General features: G+C 37.9%; 2 protein-coding genes across 2 annotated transcripts in view; one reads left to right on the plus strand and one right to left on the minus strand.

Annotated features, from left to right (window-relative positions):
* Positions 1-3,634: 3,634 nt before the first annotated feature.
* On the plus strand, positions 3,635-6,605 carry LOC139728417 (RNA exonuclease 4-like). Its single transcript, XM_071639363.1, has 4 exons — positions 3,635-3,819; positions 4,332-4,420; positions 5,117-5,191; positions 6,205-6,605. The coding sequence occupies exons 1-4, from the start codon at positions 3,657-3,659 to the stop codon at positions 6,379-6,381; spliced, it is 504 nt and encodes a 167-aa protein (XP_071495464.1). The 5' UTR covers positions 3,635-3,656; the 3' UTR covers positions 6,382-6,605.
* Positions 6,606-10,914: 4,309 nt separating this feature from the next.
* LOC139728436 (cyclin-dependent kinase 17-like) overlaps positions 10,915-23,538 on the minus strand; it is a 112,721-nt gene continuing 100,097 nt past the window's right edge. Inside the window, exons 14-15 of the mRNA XM_071639380.1 lie at positions 20,933-20,978; positions 10,915-14,390 (exon numbers count right to left, since the gene is read on the minus strand). Of these exons, the coding sequence (XP_071495481.1) occupies positions 14,348-14,390; positions 20,933-20,978 (89 nt within the window). The 3' untranslated portion in view covers positions 10,915-14,347. The remainder of the gene's footprint in view (positions 14,391-20,932; positions 20,979-23,538) is intronic.

Consider the following 23,538-nt stretch of genomic DNA (forward strand, 5'->3'; position numbering starts at 1 on the left):
GAGGAGAACAAGATCTGGTTTGATGATGTGGACCCAGCCCTCCTAGAGGAAGAGAATATTACTCCAGAAGGGAAGGGAGGAGTTGAAGGAGACAGAGAAGGAGGAGGTAGAGATGGGGAGGCCGGAGCAGAAGGAGCAGATGTCATGTCTAATGAGTAAGTTACAAAGGAAAGCCTGAAGAGTGATACCCGTTGTCACCATGTATCCTGACCAATCTTGCATGAGTATTCAGTTAATGCCACTACAACACTAGCACCCTCTGTTCTCAGTGAGCACAGACCTAACTTTATTTGACTAGATGCTCCCTTTAAAGGCTTAATTTACCATTTGCAGATGAAACAAAACCCAGCATTAGTGCTTTAAAATAGTTATAAAATGTGAGTTAGGGATAGAAGCAATCGCTGTAAAAAATTGAATCCGTATAATCGATGTTAAGTATTGTTAAATACATAAAATGGGAACAATAGTTATAATTAAAAAAAAATTCCAGACTAAACCATCTACAGTTATGGTTTATTGAGAAAAATCTCCTTATATTTTAGGCTTTATTGTGAAAATTTTATATGGTAGGATGTTATGTGATAGAACAGACCTACACATATGCATTAAATGTGATATCTTGAAAATTTTTTAAATCACTGCTCCCAAAGGTAAACAACTACAACTAGCTACCGCTGTCTCTCATGTTCTTTTGTAACTGAGCTTTATATTCCTTTTCACAAGACTCTGCTCCCCTTTTGTACAGAGTGCTGGTCTAACTGATTGGAACCCAGAGTGATACCAGATTTATTCATGTTTCTTGGTGCTTTCAAAGGACAAGTGCTTGATTCGCCTTTGCTTATCAACACAGTACTATCCTTACGATACCGATCCGTCTTGCTTTTGTTCAGCTGCAAAGACAACATGATCAACATAAAAACAAACATTTGATGCTCTCAACGACTTCCTCTTGTCTTATCTCAATGATCCAACGAAACTGAGAATTATGTGTGTGGGATCTCTCGATACCGTAAGACTCTCCAAACCATCATGCATCTGGCACAGTTGAATGATTTGTTCCAAAGTAATGATGTCTCTCCTCTCAACGGCTTTTGACGGGCACCTCTTTGTGCCCTCCACAAGGTTCTTCACAAATGGTCAGATTGGTCGGGTCAGACAACTCTGATGCCTTGAGCCTACTTTAGGCTGTATATATAGCTACCTGAATCATGCTCAATGAAGCAATGTCTTTTAATAGACTGGATATGTAGGCTGTCACATGAATTGGTTCTGCTGGCATAGTGTTACCTCCTTCTGTTTTGAGGAAGGCCTCCCATTCTAGGAATACCAAAAAGTTCTTTCTCGTGGTGTTGTTGCTCCTAGCCTCAACCAACTGCTCAACCATGTCACTGGCCATCTTGTATAACTTTGTTAACTGCACTCTAGTATCATCCAGCACATCGCAAATGGCTGTCTTGATACCCAGACCTGTCATGACAATAGAAAGGGCTTTAAAATTTCATCTTCAAAGCAATCAGCATGAAATTATTATTCTTGTCCCCACAGATGCCATCACTTCCTTTTCCCCTCATCACAAACTGACAAGAAATAACCTCCCAGTGATTGATAAATTGTCTTAACTTTTAGCTGTCCTAAATTTAGACCAGTAAGGAGCCAACTTCTACAGAGGAATAACCAGTGTCTCACAAGCCTCTTCTCTATTCAATTCATCTGTGACTTTCCGAGCAAGTCTCAGAGGCAGCACCCACCCATTTAGTGATTCATTCTAACTCTGGGACGTAGGGTGCGTTCGAGCGCTCTCCAAAAGCGAACTGTACCGTACCGTACCCACGCCAGAGGAGCCCTCGAACGCTCCTAAAGTGTACCGTACCGTACTGTACCCAGCCAAAAGTGGACCACTTCCCGATGTACCCCAAAAGCGTACCAAAAGCGTACCAAAAGTTCTCTGTAAAGCATGTGCGTATCATGCGCATACGTCATAATGCCAAGACATCATTCTCTTTGTTCAGGACAGGTGCAAGTAGTTCAAGCGCCAGGTGGATGACATTCTTGCTACAAACATGGGTGACCTTTTCTAAAAATAACTCGTGAGGTACGCTTTCTCCACAGAGCGCTCGAACGCTCCAAAACTGGCACAGTTAGGTAAGGTACGCTTTGGTTCTCTTTAGAGCGCTCGAACGCAGCCATAGCCTCAATACCGTTCAAACCTATAAACCACCATCTCAAATTAAACTGACAGGTATCACATGGAATTACTGAATACTGACTGATGAAAAAGCTTGACAAGTTAAGTACCTGGCAGGTTAAGGACTAAGACAGTCTAGAACAGGTATATGCCTGCAGTAGCCATCAAGAAATTTCCTGCAAAGTGTGTGTGTGTGTGTGTGGGGGGGGGGGGGGGGGGGGGGGGTATTCGACTCTGATTTCAAGCACCCTTGTAGCTATGCATAATAACTAGCAATTCCAGACTTCACCAAGAACTACTCACGCTCCCCTTTAACCACCTTCTCCTCCCCCATAAAATGTATAAAGAAATTGCAAAAGAAAGACGAGTGAACAAGACTTGCAACTGATTGACAAATTGCCCTACATCGACGTAAATAAATAAGCACTGAATTGATCAGTGTTTTAGTAGTAGCCATGATAAAAAATCATGGGCGTACATACTCGAGCAGGATTCGAACCTACGACCTCCTGATCACCGGACAGGCGTCATCTCCACTAGACCACCGAGCTTTCGCCCGAAAGCAAGTGCTGGTTCTAATCCTTATAGCATGCAGCGGGTACTGCTTTGTTATTCAAATTCATGAAATTCTTCCGTCGAGATGTTTTCATTGCAACTGATTGACAAAGTGCTTATTTATTTACGTCGATGTAGGGCAATTTGTCAATCAGTTGCAATGAAAACATCTCGACGGAAGAATTTCATGAATTTGAATGAACAAGACTTATATGAATACCATGTACAGTAGTTGAAGAAGTGAACATTTAGAAATCACATTTATCACAGATTTTAGAAATTACATTATCACAGAATAAGATTGTGATCTACCTCCTATTGATGCCTGAGAATGTAGATGTAAATCTGAACACGACTTATTGGATATCTATGATGTGTGATACAGAAATTGAATATCAAAATTGATATTACTGTATTCCGGTGACAAAGTTTACAAATGGCCTCCAACCTGTTGAGATTAGCTATTTTTCATGTATGTATATATAATATTTATATATTTTTTTTTTACTTTAAAAAAACTTTTACTGTTGCAGTGCTTAACCATGTAGAAATATTTCTAGTGTTTAAGACTTCTGCTATGACAGGAATGAATAAAGATTGAAACATATTTATGATAGGTTTTAATGAGATACATAAACAGCAATTAATAGCTAATGATAAATGGTAGTGAATTCAATGAAATTGATCATTGCTATTGAAATGTTTGATATAACTCTTATCAAAGTAAAACTAGTTGATTGTATTTTACAACAATCATTTGAAATGTCACAAACTGAGATTAAAGTCAATTGTTTGAATCATTGGAGTGTGATGTTATTGAAAAATACTTGTTGATTATATTTTCTCTACATGTCTGGGTCATGGTTCTATTTTCTTACTGGACAGGATCACAAAGTGTGTTGGGCTGGACTGCGAGATGGTGGGCGTCGGTCACATGGGAAAGGACAGCATTCTTGCCCGAGTGTCCATGGTCAACCAGTATGGTCAGTGTATCTATGACAAGTTTGTCAAGCCCAGGGAGAAAGTCACTGACTACAGGACAGCGGTCAGTGGTGTCAGACCAGTCAACTTAGCTAAAGGTATGATCACCCCAAATTTTCTACTTGAATGCATTTCTTAATTTACAGTCAGCTTGCTACATGAAAGACTTTGTGTAGAGAGCCATAATGTGACATTCAGTCTTTCAATCATATGGACACCACTTAATCACAATATTTGTTCAATAACAACTACATTTTTTTTTGTTTTCATTCGAAATGAGTAATTTGCTTTCTTTTAGTCTTTAGTGCTTCAGATCCAAATTTTTAGACCAATGCAGAGTAGAAATCTGAAGCGTATGCTGCACTGGTTGTAGGAGATCAGACACACCAGCAAAACCAACACTCCTTTGATTTGGCATTGGAAAGAAAATAAAGCTTGGTTTTTGTTGTTGTTTTTCATGGCTGTGGATGTCATATTACTGTTTTGAACTTAACATGAAGCAAATTGATATACAGAGAGTTTGTAGCCATTAGTGTTTGATGAAACCAGTCTCTGATGATGCTATCTATGTGGTTTGTTGATGTTTGTCAATTATTTCATTGTCTATCAGCTGAAGAGTTTCTGACTGTACAGAAGGAAGTTGCAGCAATCATGAAGGACCGAGTCCTAGTCGGACATGCTTTGAAGAATGACATGAAGGTGAGGAGATTGCATCTCCAGCTTTTCATCCGTAGGTTGCCAGGGTAATGTGAGGTGGTGCTTGGCTCATGAGCAAAGCTCATTTGAATAGTACAGCATGAAATGCACAGTTACTTTCTTTTGAGTTAGCACTAGGGATCAAAATTATTACATGGTCAATTTACAACCATACAGTACTGTGAATATTGATTTGTATTTTCTTGAGTGTGACCCAAGTTCAAAGATTAGCTAGAACAAAATGTCTATTAGCAACTGCATATCACACTTCATACCTGTAGATATTGTCAACAGCAAACATGGGGCAGTTTTAATGAATGCATGCAGACCTTCATTGTGAAAATTGTGATAGTTTAGTGTGTATGTAATAATTATCAAATGTTCTGGTTTCTAGACCAAATCTTGTCTGCGTATAGGCTTTCTGGGTACACTTTAATGTCTTGCCTGTCTGGATTATGGGGTAATGGTCATGTTGCATTTGGTAGGTAATGTTACTTGTTCTGCCTTTAAATACAACATGAACATGGTATTTGCACATTTTTCTAAGATGATTGTAAGCACCCAACCTTGGACATTAAATTCTCCCTGAATGTCACCAAAAGCTCTTTAGACTTACTATAGCAGTGACATGACCTTGCTGTGTAACTCTTGTGTTTCTTTCCATCACGATGTTTATGATTTGCTTCCTGACGCTGCCAGGTACTATTTCTCGGTCATCCTCGTCGACTGATCAGGGACACTGCTACCTATCCTCACTTTAGAGAGATCATGAAGGTGAGTTTGAGAAAGAGGCTTTTAAATTCAGTTCTCCGTGCATGCATGTGTAGCTGTCTAGCTGTATACTTAAATGTAGCTACAATATGTCTCTTTCTCTCTGCAGCCATCTGCCCACTTGTCTGTCCGTCATCTTTTTATGTGAAGATGATTTATGATGTCATTACAAGTTTGGCTGTCGTCATTGCATTTCACTTACATAATGTACAGCTTGTGATACATGTTCTTTAATGATGAAACTTAGCTGCATGGCGGCCGAGTACATAGAGATGAATGTATTATATGAGCATTATGGATGTAGACTGCTCATGATAGGAAAAAGCTGTGTAAACTTGTTTCAGCATGTGTGCCAGAAGAGTGTGCTGGGAATATATATCTTTCTCCGTGATTACAAATGACATTCTGTAATGTGCATCACTCTGTGTTCAGGGCTTGTATTAGTTGTAATCTTGATGTTATTGTACTTAAGGGAATTACCCAGTGGAAGTTATGTTATTTTTAATGCAAACATTCACAAGACCAATACTAACATACATATTGTATACCTGTAGGTTTACATGTATAGTTAAGTGACATTGGATGTATTACTGTATACGCCATATATTTCGCGAGTCTAAATTTTCGCTAATCAGGAATTCCTGATGATTTCGCGAGTGGTTAAATTTGCGATTGTGGAGTCCTGTACGGAACAGAGAAATGTACATGCGTACGTCACATTCACATCAGGATCAGAGTCAATATTTTCGCGTGTCTTTAATTTCGCGAATAGCACCTGACTGGCGAAAATTCACGAAAATAAAAACCTCGCAAAATATTCGCCGTATACAGTATTTGATGACTCAAGAGGTTAAAACAGTCTCACATTTCTCAAATTTCCAACTTCTGCTAATTATTCACCAGATTCCTGCATGATTTCAGTATTGCTTGAAAAGAATCTGCAGGGTGTCTTGAAATACAAATAGGCTTTTACTTGATTGGGTGTGTCATGCAGTTTTCTCATTTTGTCCTGTCAGACAAAACGTCCCGGTCTGAAGAAGCTTGCTAAGACTGTTCTTGGGGTGACCATCCAGGAAGGGGAACACAGCTCAGTGGTGGATGCGCGGACAGCCATGAGGTTGTACACCCTACACCGGGTCGCCTGGGAGAAATCTCTGAAACAGAGAGGTAAAAAAGATAAGAAAGGATCGTAGCCTCAACTCGGCTGGAAGTCCCCATGAGGATTACTACCAACTCTCAAGCTGCTGGTGATGAACTTTCTCTGATGAAGTCCTGTGATTGTGCAGACCATTCCCTGACTAGCTGTTTGTAATGACTCACGGATGTGCTGAGCCTTGCCAGACATAGCAACGTCCCGTAGATGTGATCAGGATCCTATCCTAGAGGAGGAAAATATCCCAAGGTGCTCAGCAAAGAAGCATCAAATGATTGAAAATGTGTTGATGAGAAGATCCATGATGATATGAGCATGTTTTATTCCGTATTTAGCATTGAAAAATATATTTTAAGCTTACAACAGTCACACATGTCTCATGTTGGTCCAAAAAGGTCTGATAGTCATTTTTTTAATGCCTTTTGTTAATGTTTATATTCAACATATTAAGAATCTTGCTAAAGGATTGGTCAAGAGCTGATCACGTGATGAAGCGTAGTTTTGCCCATCACATCACCTGAGAAGAAAAGTTCGTTACACTCTATGTTGATAGTCCCTTTCGCTTTGCTGATCTCTTTAGTCCATACAGTCCTAATGTGAGATGAGTACGCACGAAATAAAAGTGCGTTGCATTGTGGACTATCACATGAACTAGGTCAAATGATAGTCCACAGTGCAACGCACTTTCACTTCGGTGCCGCGCGCGGTGCGGAGCAAATTCGTTGTTTTGTCATCAAAGATAGTAAGCGTCTTTGTTTGTCATCTATGCGCATAAGTCTAAAGTAAACTACGTAGCCTAAGCCCAAAGGATACCTAAAGACAGCTAAAACGGTTTCAGATGTGGAATAAAATGGGAATATCTAGGACCCTAGATGTGGAATATAAAGCAAATAATCAACTTTTAGTTTCAGGCAATGATACAAACTATCACTTCCTCGGCGATCTGAATGTGTACGCTATCTTTCCTCAGCTGCGCTTCGGAAAGATAGCTACATCCAGATCGCCTCGGAAGTGATAGTTTGTCCCATCACCTTCACCAACATTGATTATTTGCTTATTAACTATATATCCCCATCTGCCTGTTGCTGGATACATGATGCCAGTTTTTTGTTTTTTCTTTAGTTTCGTCATGTTATATTCTCATATCTAGTAATCCTTAACCATGTCATCTTCTGATGGTCACTTTGCAGATTTATTCAGGACTTGCTACAGAGAGAAAAAAGAATAAATTGAATTGATGATCTGCAAACAGTATTTGCAGGAAAATTCTGTCCCTTTTGGATCTTATTGAGCTGCGTACTATTTGAAATATGGTAACCTATGTTTGTGTGTGTGTGTGTGTGTGTGTGTGTGTGTCTTGGTTAGGTGGGGGGGGGGGGGTTGTCGGGTATACTTTAGTACATGTAAATGCTTTTGAGGCACTGACCATATTATTGGAAATATGCATCGGCTTTATGGAGGACACTTGTCAATGATGCACAGTCCACAGTGGCTGAACATGTTTAGTAGACTATGATCATGTGTTCATGTGCCAGTGTGCCTATTGGCACACTCACTGAATATCATCGCACACACACACACACACACACACACACTTACAAACACATAAACACAAAAACGATGTGTGAAACCAGACAATTTTGGGATCCGTGTGTCCATAGTGTGATAGCCTAAGAAACTCTGTAGATCAGTGTCCACAGTGTGATACACCAAGACACACATTGGAGATTCATGTGTCAGTAGTGTGATATACCCACTTTATTAATGCTTACTTAAAATACTTATTAATATTTGGATCTTTGATTATTGGATACAAACAAATTCAAACTGTATTCATGCCCATGAATTGGAAAAGAAATCCTTGTGTATGTGAGTGTTGGAAGTGTGCACAAGCACAATACTTGGCAAATACATCATGCCTTAATTGTTATCTCAACACAGAAACCCCTTGAATTCAATGTCAATGAGACCAAAATATTTTTATTTACTATATAATAAGTGCTGTGGAGATGTACTGGGCAATGGGGTCATTGGAAGGGTGAACCATAAAAGATGTTACATGAAAAAATTGAAACACCAGTTGGTACACAGTCCCACAAGGTCATCAATCCGAGTACACTGATACATCATGTCATCATACCATGCACTCTTGCTGGTTAGGTCCACAGTGTGAATGTGTTTATGTGTGTATGCTGCATGCTTCATGTAATATTGATGTTCAATACAGTGTAATCTGTGTTTGACATGCAAATGGTTTACCATACAATGCTTACATACAGGTGACTCCCATTATGATGAAGTTTTTGCAGCCAGCAGTTTTCTTTCGTTATATAGAAATTTCATTATAGCCGAACAATAAAGTATCTTTTATAAAAATATGTAGATGATGATTGTTAGACCTGTCTTTACTTTGCTGTGACAAGAGTTTCATTATAACCATGTTCATTGTAATGGGAGTAATCTGTATGTGTTTGCACAAAATATATGAAACCATTATTTCAACCTCACAGGAACAAACCAAAACAAGAGGTCAAAAACAGTGTTCAGTACAATGCATCATTTAGATCATTTAATTCATCGAAAAATGCAGGTATATTTTCTCTTTCTTCGTGATAACAGATTCAGTATAAGTTAATTTCCTATCTACATCGACTAGTATACATACACGTGTCCAAGAATATACAAGAGTAGTGGGACTGGGAAACGTCTGCGGTGAGAGTCGCCAGGGAACAACTCTTCCATTCCTGCACAATTTATGTAGCAAGTCCATGCACAGACAGGCATAGAGTAGCCTACTAGCTACCAGTCTGAAAGGGTCCATTCTTGCCCCTTTTCACACTATTCAAACCGACGATGATGCAACAATCAAGGCTGTTGGATGTGATCCTTGAACGTCTAACTGACAAATGCAACATTAAACTCCATTGAGCATTTTAATTACCTTTTTTTCAACAAAGAAAAAAATCAAGCGATGACACCTGTATGATTTCCAGGAGACAGATATACATCAACATATTGGCAGTATAGTCTACGATCAAAACTACAGTAAATGGTTTTACAACCTGTGACAATCGGCACAATGTTATGAGATTCTCTGCACTGTGAATCAATGAAAAAAAAAGAAGAAAGAAATATACCGAGGGATGAAGCCAGATCATCAATAATTGAAAAAGAGAAAGAAGAAGGCAATGCTAAGCACCCGTCTTGCAGGTTTTCATCAATAGCTATGACCTACTGTGATTATTTACCATTTGAATTTTCCCATTACGTTTGTGATTGGCAAATGAAATAGCATTACATATCTGAATTTTGTAAATCATCACTGGAGTTGCATTATTAATTTTTCCGTAACTCTCCATTTCAAAATGTATATTTCCCTTGGAAAATCAAAGGAAATATCATGCTAGTTATTGTGCTTATGAAAATGAAGGAAAGCAGGAGTTTTGTCCTATGGAACATGGAGCTCCTTGTTCTCTTTCCAAGTTCAATGTTTCTTTAGACCGCTTGACATGCACAATCTCACAATAATTGCTAGTGCAGACCAAATGCATGTCCCACGTCAAAACGACACTCACATGTTATCACACATGAATTTGAAATAGTGAAAAGATTGCATTGCATTGTTAATACAGGATCTGTGAAATATATATTTGGTCTATATTACTGAGTATGTCACTGTGGATATAACACAAGTGTACTTTAATACCAGTCAGTAGAAATACTGTATCAAAGTGCTGGGAAGTAGAAGAAACATAGCAAGACAAAATAAATCTACAGTATGAATTTTAATAAACTCAAATGTGATCTGCAATCCGTCAACTGTAATGACTGCACAAAAGTACTTTTCTTTCAAAAAAATGTGCATGCGCTTTGTACATCTGCTTTGCTGTATTTTTTTGATTTGCTGACCTAATGCAATATTTTATCACATGTCAAAGAGAAGTACATAGACTAGGTACTGTGAACATATTCTGTTTCCATGTCATTAAATAATTCCATTGATAGGACATTTCATACATGAAGGCAAGAAAGGATGGGTGATGTGAAATATTAGAAAAATCAACCCTCGCTAACACAAAATGGATGAGGTTTATATCAACTATACAGAAACACCTTACGGATTTCAACTTACTTAAGTTTGTGTAATGATATTGAGTAAATCACTGCTAATTTGTACCTGTGTAAGGCTTTCTATAGATGGGGTGAAGATACCAAATTATGTACTTTGTCTGTATGGCAGCAGAAAGCAAGTATTAGAAAATAAACTCCTGTACATCGCTGAGCAAGATACTTATCACAATTACACAAAACTCTGCTATGTCATTAGCATGGAACAACCAATGAGTTATTGAACCATGAGTCTGTTTTTATGAAATCCACAACATCTCCACTTTTCCACATAAGATATTCAACTGGTGAGCATCAAGTCATTGCTACTGCTGGAGACATTCACAAGCAAGGCATCTGTATAGGTCACCACATGAAAAGTGAAAACTGCCTGCCTCATCCTGCAAACAACACAGGAAATATTCTACACACTGGATGACCAATGCTGATGGCCAGACATATATGTCCCCTTGCTGTGGTCAGTGATACAGAGAGAGGCTGACCTCCTCCTAAGCAAACATGCCTAATGAGTGACCACAGTATCATGCCAGTGCTGTAGAATTCAACGCCTGACCGGGAAATAGCCACTACAGCTACATGCTTGCTACACCAGTTGAATATTTCTTCCACATACATTTTCTGACTCCTTTTAAATTAACATATAAAGATTACTTGTCTTTTCTTGTCTTCTAATGAGCTATCAAAGGCAGCTTCATATGTAAAGACCTTTCCCTACAATGAGATGCTAAAAATATCCAGTCAATGCTGATATGTTTCATTGCTTGCTATCAGGATCAGTGAGAAACTATCACCATTCACTACTCCTGATCATTCAGCTTTTAATAGGTGGGTGGCTTTATTCTTTACTCCTCATGGTAAATAACCCTGTGTGAAACATCTTCACACAACACAAAGACTCATAAGAGACTGAAACACAAATACAGCAGAAACTGAGTTTACACCATTAGACATTGCACAATGACACAGCTTAGGTGAATACAAGTGAACATAAAGACATTTTGATAGCAACCCTGAATCAGCCACTTTTCCTGCATTGGAGCTATCTCCATGGCGCAATACACTTCAATCCTCACAAGTGATACTACAGCTTACTTTCCATGACCTGGGATAGTCTTGCCCACGCCTTTTCAACAAGTAGAGTCAATCAAATCTTGCAGGTAGGTGCTAAAGACGGTAAGAGACATATCTTGATGGCAAAAATAGATTACAACCAGTCATCCGAGCAAAGTGGTGCTGGCATGAAAACACACCACATTGCAGATCACTATTATAGTATTAAACCAATTTTACAACACATTAAGACATGTGAAGCTACACAACGGTGAAATTCAGCTTGTTCTCTGTTCTAAATGGTGCATATCTTCACAGTGACTGGCTGTCTGACATTTGTGTGTTGCTAGGTGATACAACATCATGAAAAAAGAAAATCTCGCAGAAATACTTGGGCCCTTCACATACAATAGTTCACACACCATATGTATGATATCCAAGACTGGTGCATACACAGAATGAAATTCCAAATGTCCTTTAAGCGACATATATCCCAATCACAACTAGAAGCACCCACACACCACATTGTCTTTTATGTAGTGTCCAATTCATAAAGTGAACATCCTATAAATAAGCAATGACAAGTATGTGTACTTGTGCCAAAAAAGTTCAAATTACATATCTTCAAGAGGTTAGGCACCACAGAGACACATAAATCAAATTTAATGACTTTCAGTTCATTGTACTGCTTTTATGAGCAGTACGCCTATGAAGATCTGAGTTTGTTAGTAGGTACCAGTGAGCCAGCTGGTTAGCATTTCAATTACCATCCTGACATGTCTTATTCTTTCCCCCAAGCTGGTGTATTAGACTATTAAAGACAAACCCACAAAATCAAACTGAAATAAACATACGGCATACTGCATCCCATTAGTTGCCTTTCCCCACTCATCATTCGACTGCGATACAAGGAGTTTCCATTTTGAAGGCACTTTGCAATATTGCTGGGAGTGAAGAATAGATTGGCGCCAATATACAGCCCTGGAGGTGCAAGAGAGGATAGGACCAAGAGATGTTGGAGGAGAGAGAGGACGTGTCTAGGTCATTTATTAACCTTTGGTCACTCGTCCGCTAGGATTCTGACTTATCTGTGAAATATGTTTCATTCATAGCATCTTCCTCCCATTATCAATTGGATAACTTGGTTACTCCGGAGGCTGTAAAAAGATTTCACAACAGTAGGTCTGTCAGCCAGACATAAAAACAGGTATATACAGAATATACTTGCCTTTAATTATAGAAGAATCACTTTAACATAAAAACTACATAAATACAGACAGGTGGGAACAACAGGAAAGATACAAACTCTTAATATCATCAAGACGAAGCTTCACTTTCCATAACTGCTGGTCAAATCCTTAGCATTTGATTACTTACATCTCACTATTTTGTACTGTGAAGGGTGGTACGACTACCCCTACCCACAGCCATTTGGTGTTTGGGTTTACACTTCTTACGAATCAGTCTTATTATGTGGGACTCAAATGGCAGGAAAACAAAGTAATATGTATGTATATGATATCAGCTTTGGTTTTCATGTTACAGAAATACTTCCATCCCTCTTCTGATAACGTGGGGCAGATGGAGTTGCGTGGGATAGTGAAAAAAAAAAAACATTTAAGAAAGTGACGTAACCTTGAATTCATACATAAAGATCCTCAATGCTCGAAGAGTTCAGCATCATGGATCACAAACACACACAAGAATCGATTGAGAGTTTACATGGTGCTTGCCCCAAGCCATTGACATAGCTCCACAGGAAAAAAAAAAAGGTATCATTTCTGCCACTGTTTGTACAGTAGTATGCAAATGAGAAGGAGACATTCTACAAGGTGAGGGTGCATGTCGATGCAATTGTCCTTCTTCTCTTCTACAGTTTGTTACAAATAGTAATCATGACAAAACTAGTTGCTCAAAAGCAAGATGGCTGCAAGAATCAATTACCTGCATAAACCGTTGTGAATATCAACCGTGTTAACACTCATCAACACATGCCTCTTTACCTCTACATGCATTTCACACTTGTCTACAAGTCAAGCCATTCACTTTTTTTTTTGTACACATGATTGTTTGCAGTTTGTTGTACCTTTTGTTTGCAATAAGCATGAAACGCAAAATGTCCTCAGTAAACGTACACCATAATTTAAAATCACCTCTGCAGCTACCAAGCAACAATACATGGTTACAGTGCTCTGTAAGAGCAGCATTAGTCAAAGTACTGACAAAATTTCCAAAGTTTCGTTCTACCTCTGTGGATGTGGGATGGGAATAAATGTGTTTCCTCTGCTCTGCATTTTTTTTTCACCCATGCTTCAAAACAAATATGACGAGAAGAGTGAGCCTCTGTGAATGGATAGTCACACCCAATCATGGTGAACGCATCTTCCCCACTGTGTCGCAAGGGCATTGATCAATGCCACTCAGTAACACCATCACGGTTCCTTCCTCTCTGTACCAATGATCCTCCAACGAAGATGCGTGCACAAGTGCATGTTCTCTGAAAATGAGAGGCGAAGGTCTCATTCATATTGCTTGCGTGATCGGACTTCCAGTGTGAACACAATGCAACATGAGGTGATTTGGGGTGGCACTTCAAATAGACGGAATTTCACAAGTTTTTTTTTTTTTCGCTCCTTGCTGCGAGAGACTAAAGACAGGGCACTGCCCCGTCCTCCCGTCTGCCCAGAATTAGTTCGGGAAATTATTAACAAGTAAATTTCCTCTGACGTCTGGTTGACACGCTCTCTCGGGCTTAGATACTGGTGATGTTCTATCAAGGTTGTTGCCTTGACAACCAAGGAAGCTGAACAGCAAACCCTTCTCCTGTGTCAGGTCAGAAGTGCATGCTCTGGCGTCGCCCACGAGAGGGGCCTGGAGAAGGAAAAGTTGAAAGGAAACACGGGTCAGGTCAAGGGGTGTAGGATACCACGAGCACAACATGGTATCAATTGAGGATTTCGTTTCAAAATGTCCTAAATATGGTTTTATACACCAGGCTCAAAATGGATTCAAACGAGTAAAATCAAACTGTTTCATTTGTTTTCAAATGTTTCATTCTGCCATAAAAATATGAAAGTTACAGAATTTTTCATGTTACATTGTTTGATACTACAGCAAAGTTAGTAGCAACCACATACGCAAATTGGAGTTGGCAAGGTTGTCCTGAATTCACAAGTTTCTCATTGACTTAAATACTTCTTTTTTTCAATCAATTTTAAGCTAAATTTCCTCATTTTCTTATCTTTACATGAAATCACACAAAAAGAAAACTGGGGTGGACAGACAGCCCATAATCATTATGGTTCTGGCACCCTTCTTGTATCTACTACATTAAATTTTTGTTGTATTTCAATAGAACTTCACAAAGAAGTATCTTTGAGGGAAAGGGTTATAGTTTAATTTATTGACTAAACATGAAATGCGTGTACAAACCAAGAGGAGAGTTGTTTTGCATACATGGTATACACTAATATCACTTCTTGGTGAATTCATACGAATCAGAAACTTTAAACACTTCACACCTCCCATCATTTGTCCAATTGTGATAGAACTGCTGATATTTTCAGTCTGATTTTACTCTACTCATTAAATTCATCTTGATCGTGGCATGGAATAATTGCATTTAATCATAAATTCTTAAAATCCCATTTGTATGAAAGGTACTGATGATTTCTAACATGCCACACATATTTCTCATATCATCACATCACAACATTCCCATCACCGAGGATATTGCAAAACAGTTGCACATGTTAAATCCAATTGTAATATATTTTTTTTCCTATTTGTATTCTAGACTGTACCTTTAAGGCAATGTCAAAATGTTACTAGGCATATGATGTGATGATAATAGCCAGAGACAAGATAGATACCATAGTTAAATGTATATGCTTCTATTAAAGAGGAACTCCAGTCCAAATATAAATTAGTCTGATTAAAAAGAGTAAAATCTTACAAGCTTAAAGGTAAAGATTTGACTGAAATCAGATGAAAAATAAGGAAGTTATGACATTTTGAAGTTTTGCTAATTTCTGCATAACAATTCTTATACAGTGGATATGAATATGACAATGAGTGAGCTAACCATGTCATAACCTCACAATTTTCAATTGATCGAGTACAAAAAAAGATGAAAATTCAATGTTTCTGCCATTGAAGTCTGAAACATGATGTTATTCCTGGTTGAGTAACTTCAGAATAGTGATCAGTTAGATACACCAGAATTTGAGCCTCGGGCATAATAATTGCATATGAATGAAAAACTGGAAATTTCACAAATTTACATACAAACTACATGTATATGGCAAGTTGTGAGGGGATGACATGCTCACTTTGCCAGTTGCACATTCATATGCGACTATTCAAAACTGTTTCCTGAAAAATTAGTGAAACTTCAAAATGTCATAATTTCCTTATTTTTCACCCGATTTTGATCAAAATTTTACCATTGAACTCAAATGTTTTACTCTTTCTTATCAGATTAACTTATATTTGGACTGGATTTCCCCTGTAAAAATCTTCCATGACGGTATGTCCTACAGAATCTAACTTCCGTATTCAGCAAAAAATACAGCAGTACAGCATTGAAATGCATCTCCACACCGACAGCCCCTGGCTGATGGGTTGGTGAATAGATGTTCTCATAGAAGAGTTTATCATATAGTGTAGTATTTGATTATTGAATTACATATTTGTATGAGTAACATGCAGAATTAAATCATTTGCACAGACATCAAATAAAAACAAGGGGTTGGATAGGGGGTTGGAATGAGTAGAAGTAAATGCTAGGCCACAGGTTAGTGGATGTTATAACTGAGCATTATGTTTGGCACAGATGAAATATGGGATGTTATCTTGTTCTGTGGGAATGCACATAAATAGTACTGTCAAAACTGAATCATAACCTAATGAGCATGCAGATGAAGTATACAGCATTAACACATGATTGCAATAGCTACTCATGGATACATATAACTGTAATCTATACCAATGGATACACACAGATGATATATGCAATGACACTATAATGCATATGGAAGGTCAGGTGTACAAAATCAGTCTGATAAAAGGGAAAAAAAATCTGCCTTGTTGCAATGCCCACCCATCTACAAATAAATCATCGTACTCCACTCAGAACCAATCCAATCATTTTCATATTGCCAAGCAAATCATCCTTGAAAGACAAAATCACTTGGCTGTAACAATTCATGTAATCCTTATTTCTCTCTCTCTCCCTCTCTCTCTCTCTCTCTTTCTCTCATAATGTTCTACTCATACACGCTGAAAGTTCTCTACAATTTGTAAACTGTAGAGTTTACTCAAAAAGAAATTCCTAGTATATGTCCTGAATTGCTCAAATCACCTTCTTTCTTGAATTTTGACAAAGTAACAGAATATTGGACACTAGACACTAGATATCTACTCCATATCAGAATTCTATTTCCATTTGCTTGAAAGACTTTGAAAATCAATGCTGGTTCTCAACAGCTGAATAAAAACACCAGGCCACAGTGATTCGGATCTATTATTTCTGCCACATACAAATCTCCCTCCATCCAAGATAAGCTCCAAATGATGGAATGTAAAGCACCACTTTCTTCCAAATCGGAATCACTTTCACTGATGCACTGGCAGAGCCTGGTCCATGGCTGGCAAACCAATTGATGGTATGACGTCAGAGTCATTTTTGCCTGCCAGTCTGATGTTTAGGGCGATGCAATGAGAGGGGACACGGCACAGGTGCAGCTGGATGGATGATGACAGCTAAAGCGCTCACGTGAAACCGAGAACATCCACACAATACATATGGGATGAGGGCACCGACACCGGACGAGACCACCGGCTGCACCTCCGGTGTCACCTCTGGTGTTACTTTACGGTGTCCAGCAAGATGCAATGGGCAGCTGCTCATAAGCAGTTGCCAAAGACTTTATTCTGTGAGTACTACATCAAGACCAGCCAGCTGTTGAGGTCCTTAAAATGTCACACTACTTCATTGAGAGAATTCAAATACTGGACGTTGAGTCACTTATCAATATTCTAGCTGATATCATACATCCTATTTTAATACCACAACTATGGAACTTGGATATTAGCATACATTATGTGATGAAAATCTGTGTTAAAGCTGCTACTTTAGTCTATCTTAGGTGGAGTAAACCAAAAGGGGTTGCTATGGGTAGAATACATAACCATTTACATTTTACCTGAAGCATGGGCTTCACTATGGTTTACTCAGTGAAGAAGAAATTTACGGTAGTCATAAAGGTTGTAAAATTGTGATAAATATATCTTAATATTATTACATGATATGGCCCAACGCTCATCTAATGACAATAAGAATGGTTAGGGAAAGTACAAAAACAAACACAAACCCCTCCCCTGATTGATGTTATACAATGTCTAATAGTAGACTGCAAATGTATTCATCTGCTCAAATATTTATGCAATGAATAGGGATGATAGCTGGCAAAAGAAGTTCCTCCTTTCAAGTGATATCCTTCAATGTATTTGTTAAAAACTCCTTCTTTAGCATCTGTATAAATATGTAATGAATAACAGCATTAAAACACGCTTGATATGCCATGATGATGAGAAAGTTTCAATCATTAGATCATGCTTCTCTGTATGTATGGATGAAAATGACTCAGCTGAAGTGGACATTCTTATTTTGTTTGTTTTGTTTGTAGCAGTATGTTCATATATTTTATCTGACCTTTGTGAAGAGGACCATCCAACATAGCAACATCACATATCTAAGAACATGTGAAAGTGGCATTGCATTTTGGAAGATGCAGTCACTTGAAAAGTAAAAAGGAAAATCACTTCTTTAATGTAACTCACACCTGCCAATTCATATCACTTCAAGTAGATGAATCTTTCCAAGCATTAACTCCAAATATAATTTTGCTATAATCCATGTTTCTTGTAAAATTTACCATGTAGATGGTATTTACTTTTGCACTTTCTGTCTCTGTCTATATATGAGATGGTACACAATTCCATTTACTGTAAGATTAGCTCACACCATCTAAATGGACACATAAACAATACAAAATACAAGACATTGAATACAAATTTACAAAATATAGACATTACAACAGGAGGGCGAATCAGAAGAGGGCTGCGAAAGATCTTTCAGCAGGAAATGGTATCTGAATTATGCATGATAGCTTGACAGAATAAAAAAGAAATTGTGGCAATTTGTAAAAAAGCTCTCTTTTTTTAATAAGACAAAGGCACAATACTGAATTTATGACACATGGTCACATGGTTGGAATAAGTCTTTAAACTCAATGGATCATTGGCACATGGCTTTAAAGATACCAATGTTAAAGAACACTGCATAAGTTGTCTGTAACTGGTTCAACATTCTGCAGAACTACCAACCAACATCATCAGTTCATCAGTGTCAATTAACAATGCCAAACAATGACAGAAGCAACCTCCATGAAGTGAAGTTACTGCAAAAAAAAAAAAAAAAAAAATGCACCCCGCTGGGAAACACGTTTTGTATGAAGTCAGCAAAAGCAAAGCAAAAGATCAGAACAACTTGAAGCTACATCAAACAAACACAAGAAGAAATGTCTGACCCTTACAAGTCAGTAAAACTTCGCAGCACAACATTCAGTAAGAGCCTGAGAATTTTATTTCAAATATTACAGATCTTCCAAGTCAAAGGATTTTATTTCATTTTATTTTTATTTTTTTTTTGCATAAATTCACAGAAAGTGTACCTAACACATGTTGTGTACAAAAGGTGTGACTGTTTCTCTGATTATGATGTCACAGTCACTTAGCACATGCAGCTGTTTGGGAGGTTCTCCCACCTGAGTAAGATGGCTTACGTACCATATTCAAACTTCTTTTTAAACATCTAGAGTACTGTAAAACTAGAAATTTTCGCGGTGTTCAAATTTTCGTGCATTTCGCGCAACCAGAAACTAGTGCAAAAATAAAACCATGCAAATATTTTTGCATGCCATATGTTCCAGTAGTTGATGTCTTGATTCTGCAGAATTAAAAACATGCGAAACTCTCTTTACCCGGCCAAGCGTAAAAAATTTGTCGCGCGAAAATATCCACTTTTACAGTATTTGAATTCTGTGAACTTTTGCTGCTCTCTTGCTTTGATTTTCCATATTGACTTCGAGAAAAGCATTCTCAGTCTCATTAAAGAAAAAAAAAACAACAACAACAATTGAGTAAATAAACAATAGACCTTGATACTATAGAGATACGGGAAAAAAATGGGGGAGGGGCTTTACTCTAGGTCCTGAAATAGAAAATGAGATTTGCTTGGGAGCTCATGTAAATACTGTAATATCCCTTTCATGAATTAAATCCCATATACAGAAAAAGGCCAAGCAACGGAAAAATGTAATTGAGTGTATGAATGAAAATTGACTGCTACTGTCTCATGCAGTACTGCTCCTAAAAGCTGTTTAACACTACATTCTACTACCATGTATCTCTCTATGTCTAACTCTACATGAAATATTTCTTGGAAGAAAAAAATTAACTGCATTAGTAAGATGAATCATGCTATGAAGAATTAAAAAATAATGCATAAATATATATTAATGGTAATATATACTACATATGACATGCTAACCTGAAATAAAAATACAAAATATAAAATATTAAAAAAAAACACACAGAAAAGGTCACTTGCAAATGGAAGTAATGAAAACTCTTCACACTGACCACATGCAAACTGGCTGGAAATGAAGGCATGGCATATTAGAAGACCATTAAAAGAAACACTGCATTAGGTGAAAAAGTATGACTTGTCCAGAAGCCTTTGAGAGAAAGAGGTGTAAACAAAAGTGAATGATTGCGCTATGGAATGAGTTGTAATTCTGATTAGCTGCTGCATCAATGCTAGTCACAGTTGTGACAAGAAAATGTCTCAGTCGAACTGGTATGAATATGAATATGTACACATTTGCAGCATAAGGGCATATACTGTATCATTTGATCACACAATCAAACATTTGCCAGGGTGTGAAAAGAAAGGCACTATTTAAATAGAAGGAGCAATCTCTAGTCAAGAGGAAGTGACCATTTTTCCATATTGGGAATGAACTGAAATTTTGGATTACTGCAGGGTTTGTGCAAACGTGGCTACATGTACTATTAAACTGGGGTATGACATGTGAATGGAGCTAGTGAACATGCAGTGCTAGAAATCATAGCGACAGCCTTTCAATTTCTTCTGAAAGGGAAAGATGAAGAATAGTACAGGGGGATGAAATGGGAGGAGCCAGGAATAGGGAACCAGAAGCCCATGATACTGGTGGCTGGAGCAGAGACTAGGGCTCGAGATGCAGATAGGGGGTTTGACTGGCACTAGGTACGCTTTGTTAGGAGTCATTTCTCGCTGCTATGAAAGATGGGACGAGGCACAGTACCTGTGGTTTACAAAAGAATTCTGTTTTGATCTCCCCCTCGTTTCCTCTGTCAGAAAATTGAGATAAAGATAACACAAAAAAGAGATACTCACAGTGGCACAGTAAAACACATTCAACAAGCATAGTGTGGTATAGAAAGCAGTGTCTGCGTGTTATAAGGTGCACGTCAGACAGTAAAGTTTGATTTCACATACAATGCATACTGGTGAGGACACCACACAGTTAAAGACACCATGCATTTTGACAAATTTCCTTCCATACATATTGGAAGTAGTTCTTATGGCTGTAAGTTTATACACCTGCAAAGAATGATACTGCTGTAAAAAATATTTGAAACATAGTGTTCCATACAGTGGCTACTACACCACTCAAGAGTTCATTTGGACAGTTCCTGCAATTTTGCTGCTAGGCACCCATCCCTTTACCACACACACCCAATAAATATTGCTTTTCATCACATCACACATATATTCAATCCCACCCCTATACCTACAGTGTAAAAGGCAGAAAATGAATCCATGGTAGCCATGCATTTCAGCCACTTCTCGAGTTCCCAAGTAAAGAAATTTTGTGTACACCACCACTGGTTTCAATCTCCTACATAGTTAGAGGTGAATTGTCTAAGTCCAAGGTGTAGACGTTTGAATCATTTGATTATCATGCAATGGTGTATCAGAGTGTCACAGCACAGAACAGAATACAAAGGCGCAAAAGAGATGTGAACTTGGCTTGCCATGCTGCAGCACAGAGAGACTCTTGGTACAAACGGAATACCAAAGACAAACATGCAAAGTACATTGCCAAGATGCAACATGTAACATGCAGGAACTATAAAGGCTCATGCACAAACTTGCAGCAAAACACAGAAAACTTCAAAGAATTACTTTCACTTCAAATATGTGTATATACTATATATATGAGTGAGTCATACACTAATAAACCAAAAGATGCTTTTTACTGCAATCTGCTTTGGCAAACATATTCCTCTCATGCCTATCACAACAGAAACAATGTACAATTTCATCTATGCTCTGATCTATTATATATTTCATCTCTCAATAAATCCCCATCTCTCTTAATATCCATGTTAATGTCACAGCAACCAAACTATGCAAAGAAGTAAACTGTCCATCTACCAACATTTCTAGTAATATGATGAAGCCCCATTTTTCAGATCTCAATTCTGCTTCTATGCCAATCAAATGACAGATTGGCACATGAGGTGAACCAAGTTCAATTTGACTCATGAGAGAAAATTGACCGAGTTGAACTCATGTGTGCTGTAAATGAAGCTTTCACTATCTTGTCTTTTACTGTACCATGTAACTTATCAATTTTACAAGACAGAACCTCAACATGGTTGACATTCTTTATTAAATATTGAAGTAATGTAGAAGAAAATGCATTCATTGTTGTAGCAGTCCTACAATAAAAGCACACAAAGTGCACACTGGCAGTTTCATAGTACCTCAAAATCAACTTGAGGCTATTCTTTTTTATTTTCTATAGGGGCAGAGGGCTGATTTGGGGCAGAGGGCTGATTTTGTACAAAAGATATCAGGAATATTCAAACAATTTTGAGAATATATGACCAGATATCAAAAGGGTATATTTATACATGATATTATGAATGCCAGCATTGTTGTTTATCTACAGCCTGACAAGAAAGCATCAAGAATGAAGTTCATCTGCTTAAGACAAACTAGCCTGATATCAAGCTACAGGTTTAACAGTGGCACTCTGTCGAACTTATGACTGCATTTACCCACTCTGGTTTAAAATACTAGTGAACAACATGCAGCATTCCATTCAAGAGCACTAGTGCCTACACAAACAACAACATCATTTTTGTCTTTCTTTCAAGCATTGCTATAACAAAGCTAAATATGGACACGGCAAATGAACATAAACAAAATGAAGCCACAAGCTGTACTTCAGGCATTGTGTTCCAATTTGCCTGCAACATAAATTCTATCACATTCAATTGCTTCCCCATGGAGAAAAGCAGCTTTTGCCTGGAATAGCTTGTAATGATGTAAAATATTAATGAGATCCCCTGTGACTATTAATACACTTGCTTTGTTATTTCTCAATCATAAAACTAGGCTTTTAAAAACGAACAAATAAATGCTCTCCTGGGGGCATTTCACAAAGCATTTTGTCAGATTTTTTTTTTCTGACAAATTGTTATAAGCTCCTGAAATTCTTGCATCTGATTGGCTTAGAGCAAATTTGTTCGACAATTTGTTGGACAAAATGCTTCATGAAATGCCCCCCTGGAACTAAGGCACTGACAGGTTAATCACATATGCTGCAGGACATGTAAATATAACTGAATCCAAGATGATAAAATACACTCTACCTCAGAACACAACAAGATATAGCTTCACCAGAGTCTTGTTCACATCACAGAGACTTTATATAAGGCTTTCACTGAATACGTACGCACGCCAGGAATAAACTTTAGACCGAAAGGGAAAAACACACATACATGTATGTGCTATTAAATGGGCTATATCTGGAATATGAACACCCACACTCAAACTATGATGCTCCACAGCATGACAGGTATAAGGGGTTAGTACATATCCCTGATCAAAAATAGA

This window comes from Diadema antillarum, unplaced genomic scaffold (assembly GCF_040938485.1).
Source record: "Diadema antillarum isolate AM-2024a unplaced genomic scaffold, OU_Dant_1.0 seq00000178_RagTag, whole genome shotgun sequence".
Lineage (NCBI taxonomy): Eukaryota > Metazoa > Echinodermata > Echinoidea > Diadematoida > Diadematidae > Diadema > Diadema antillarum.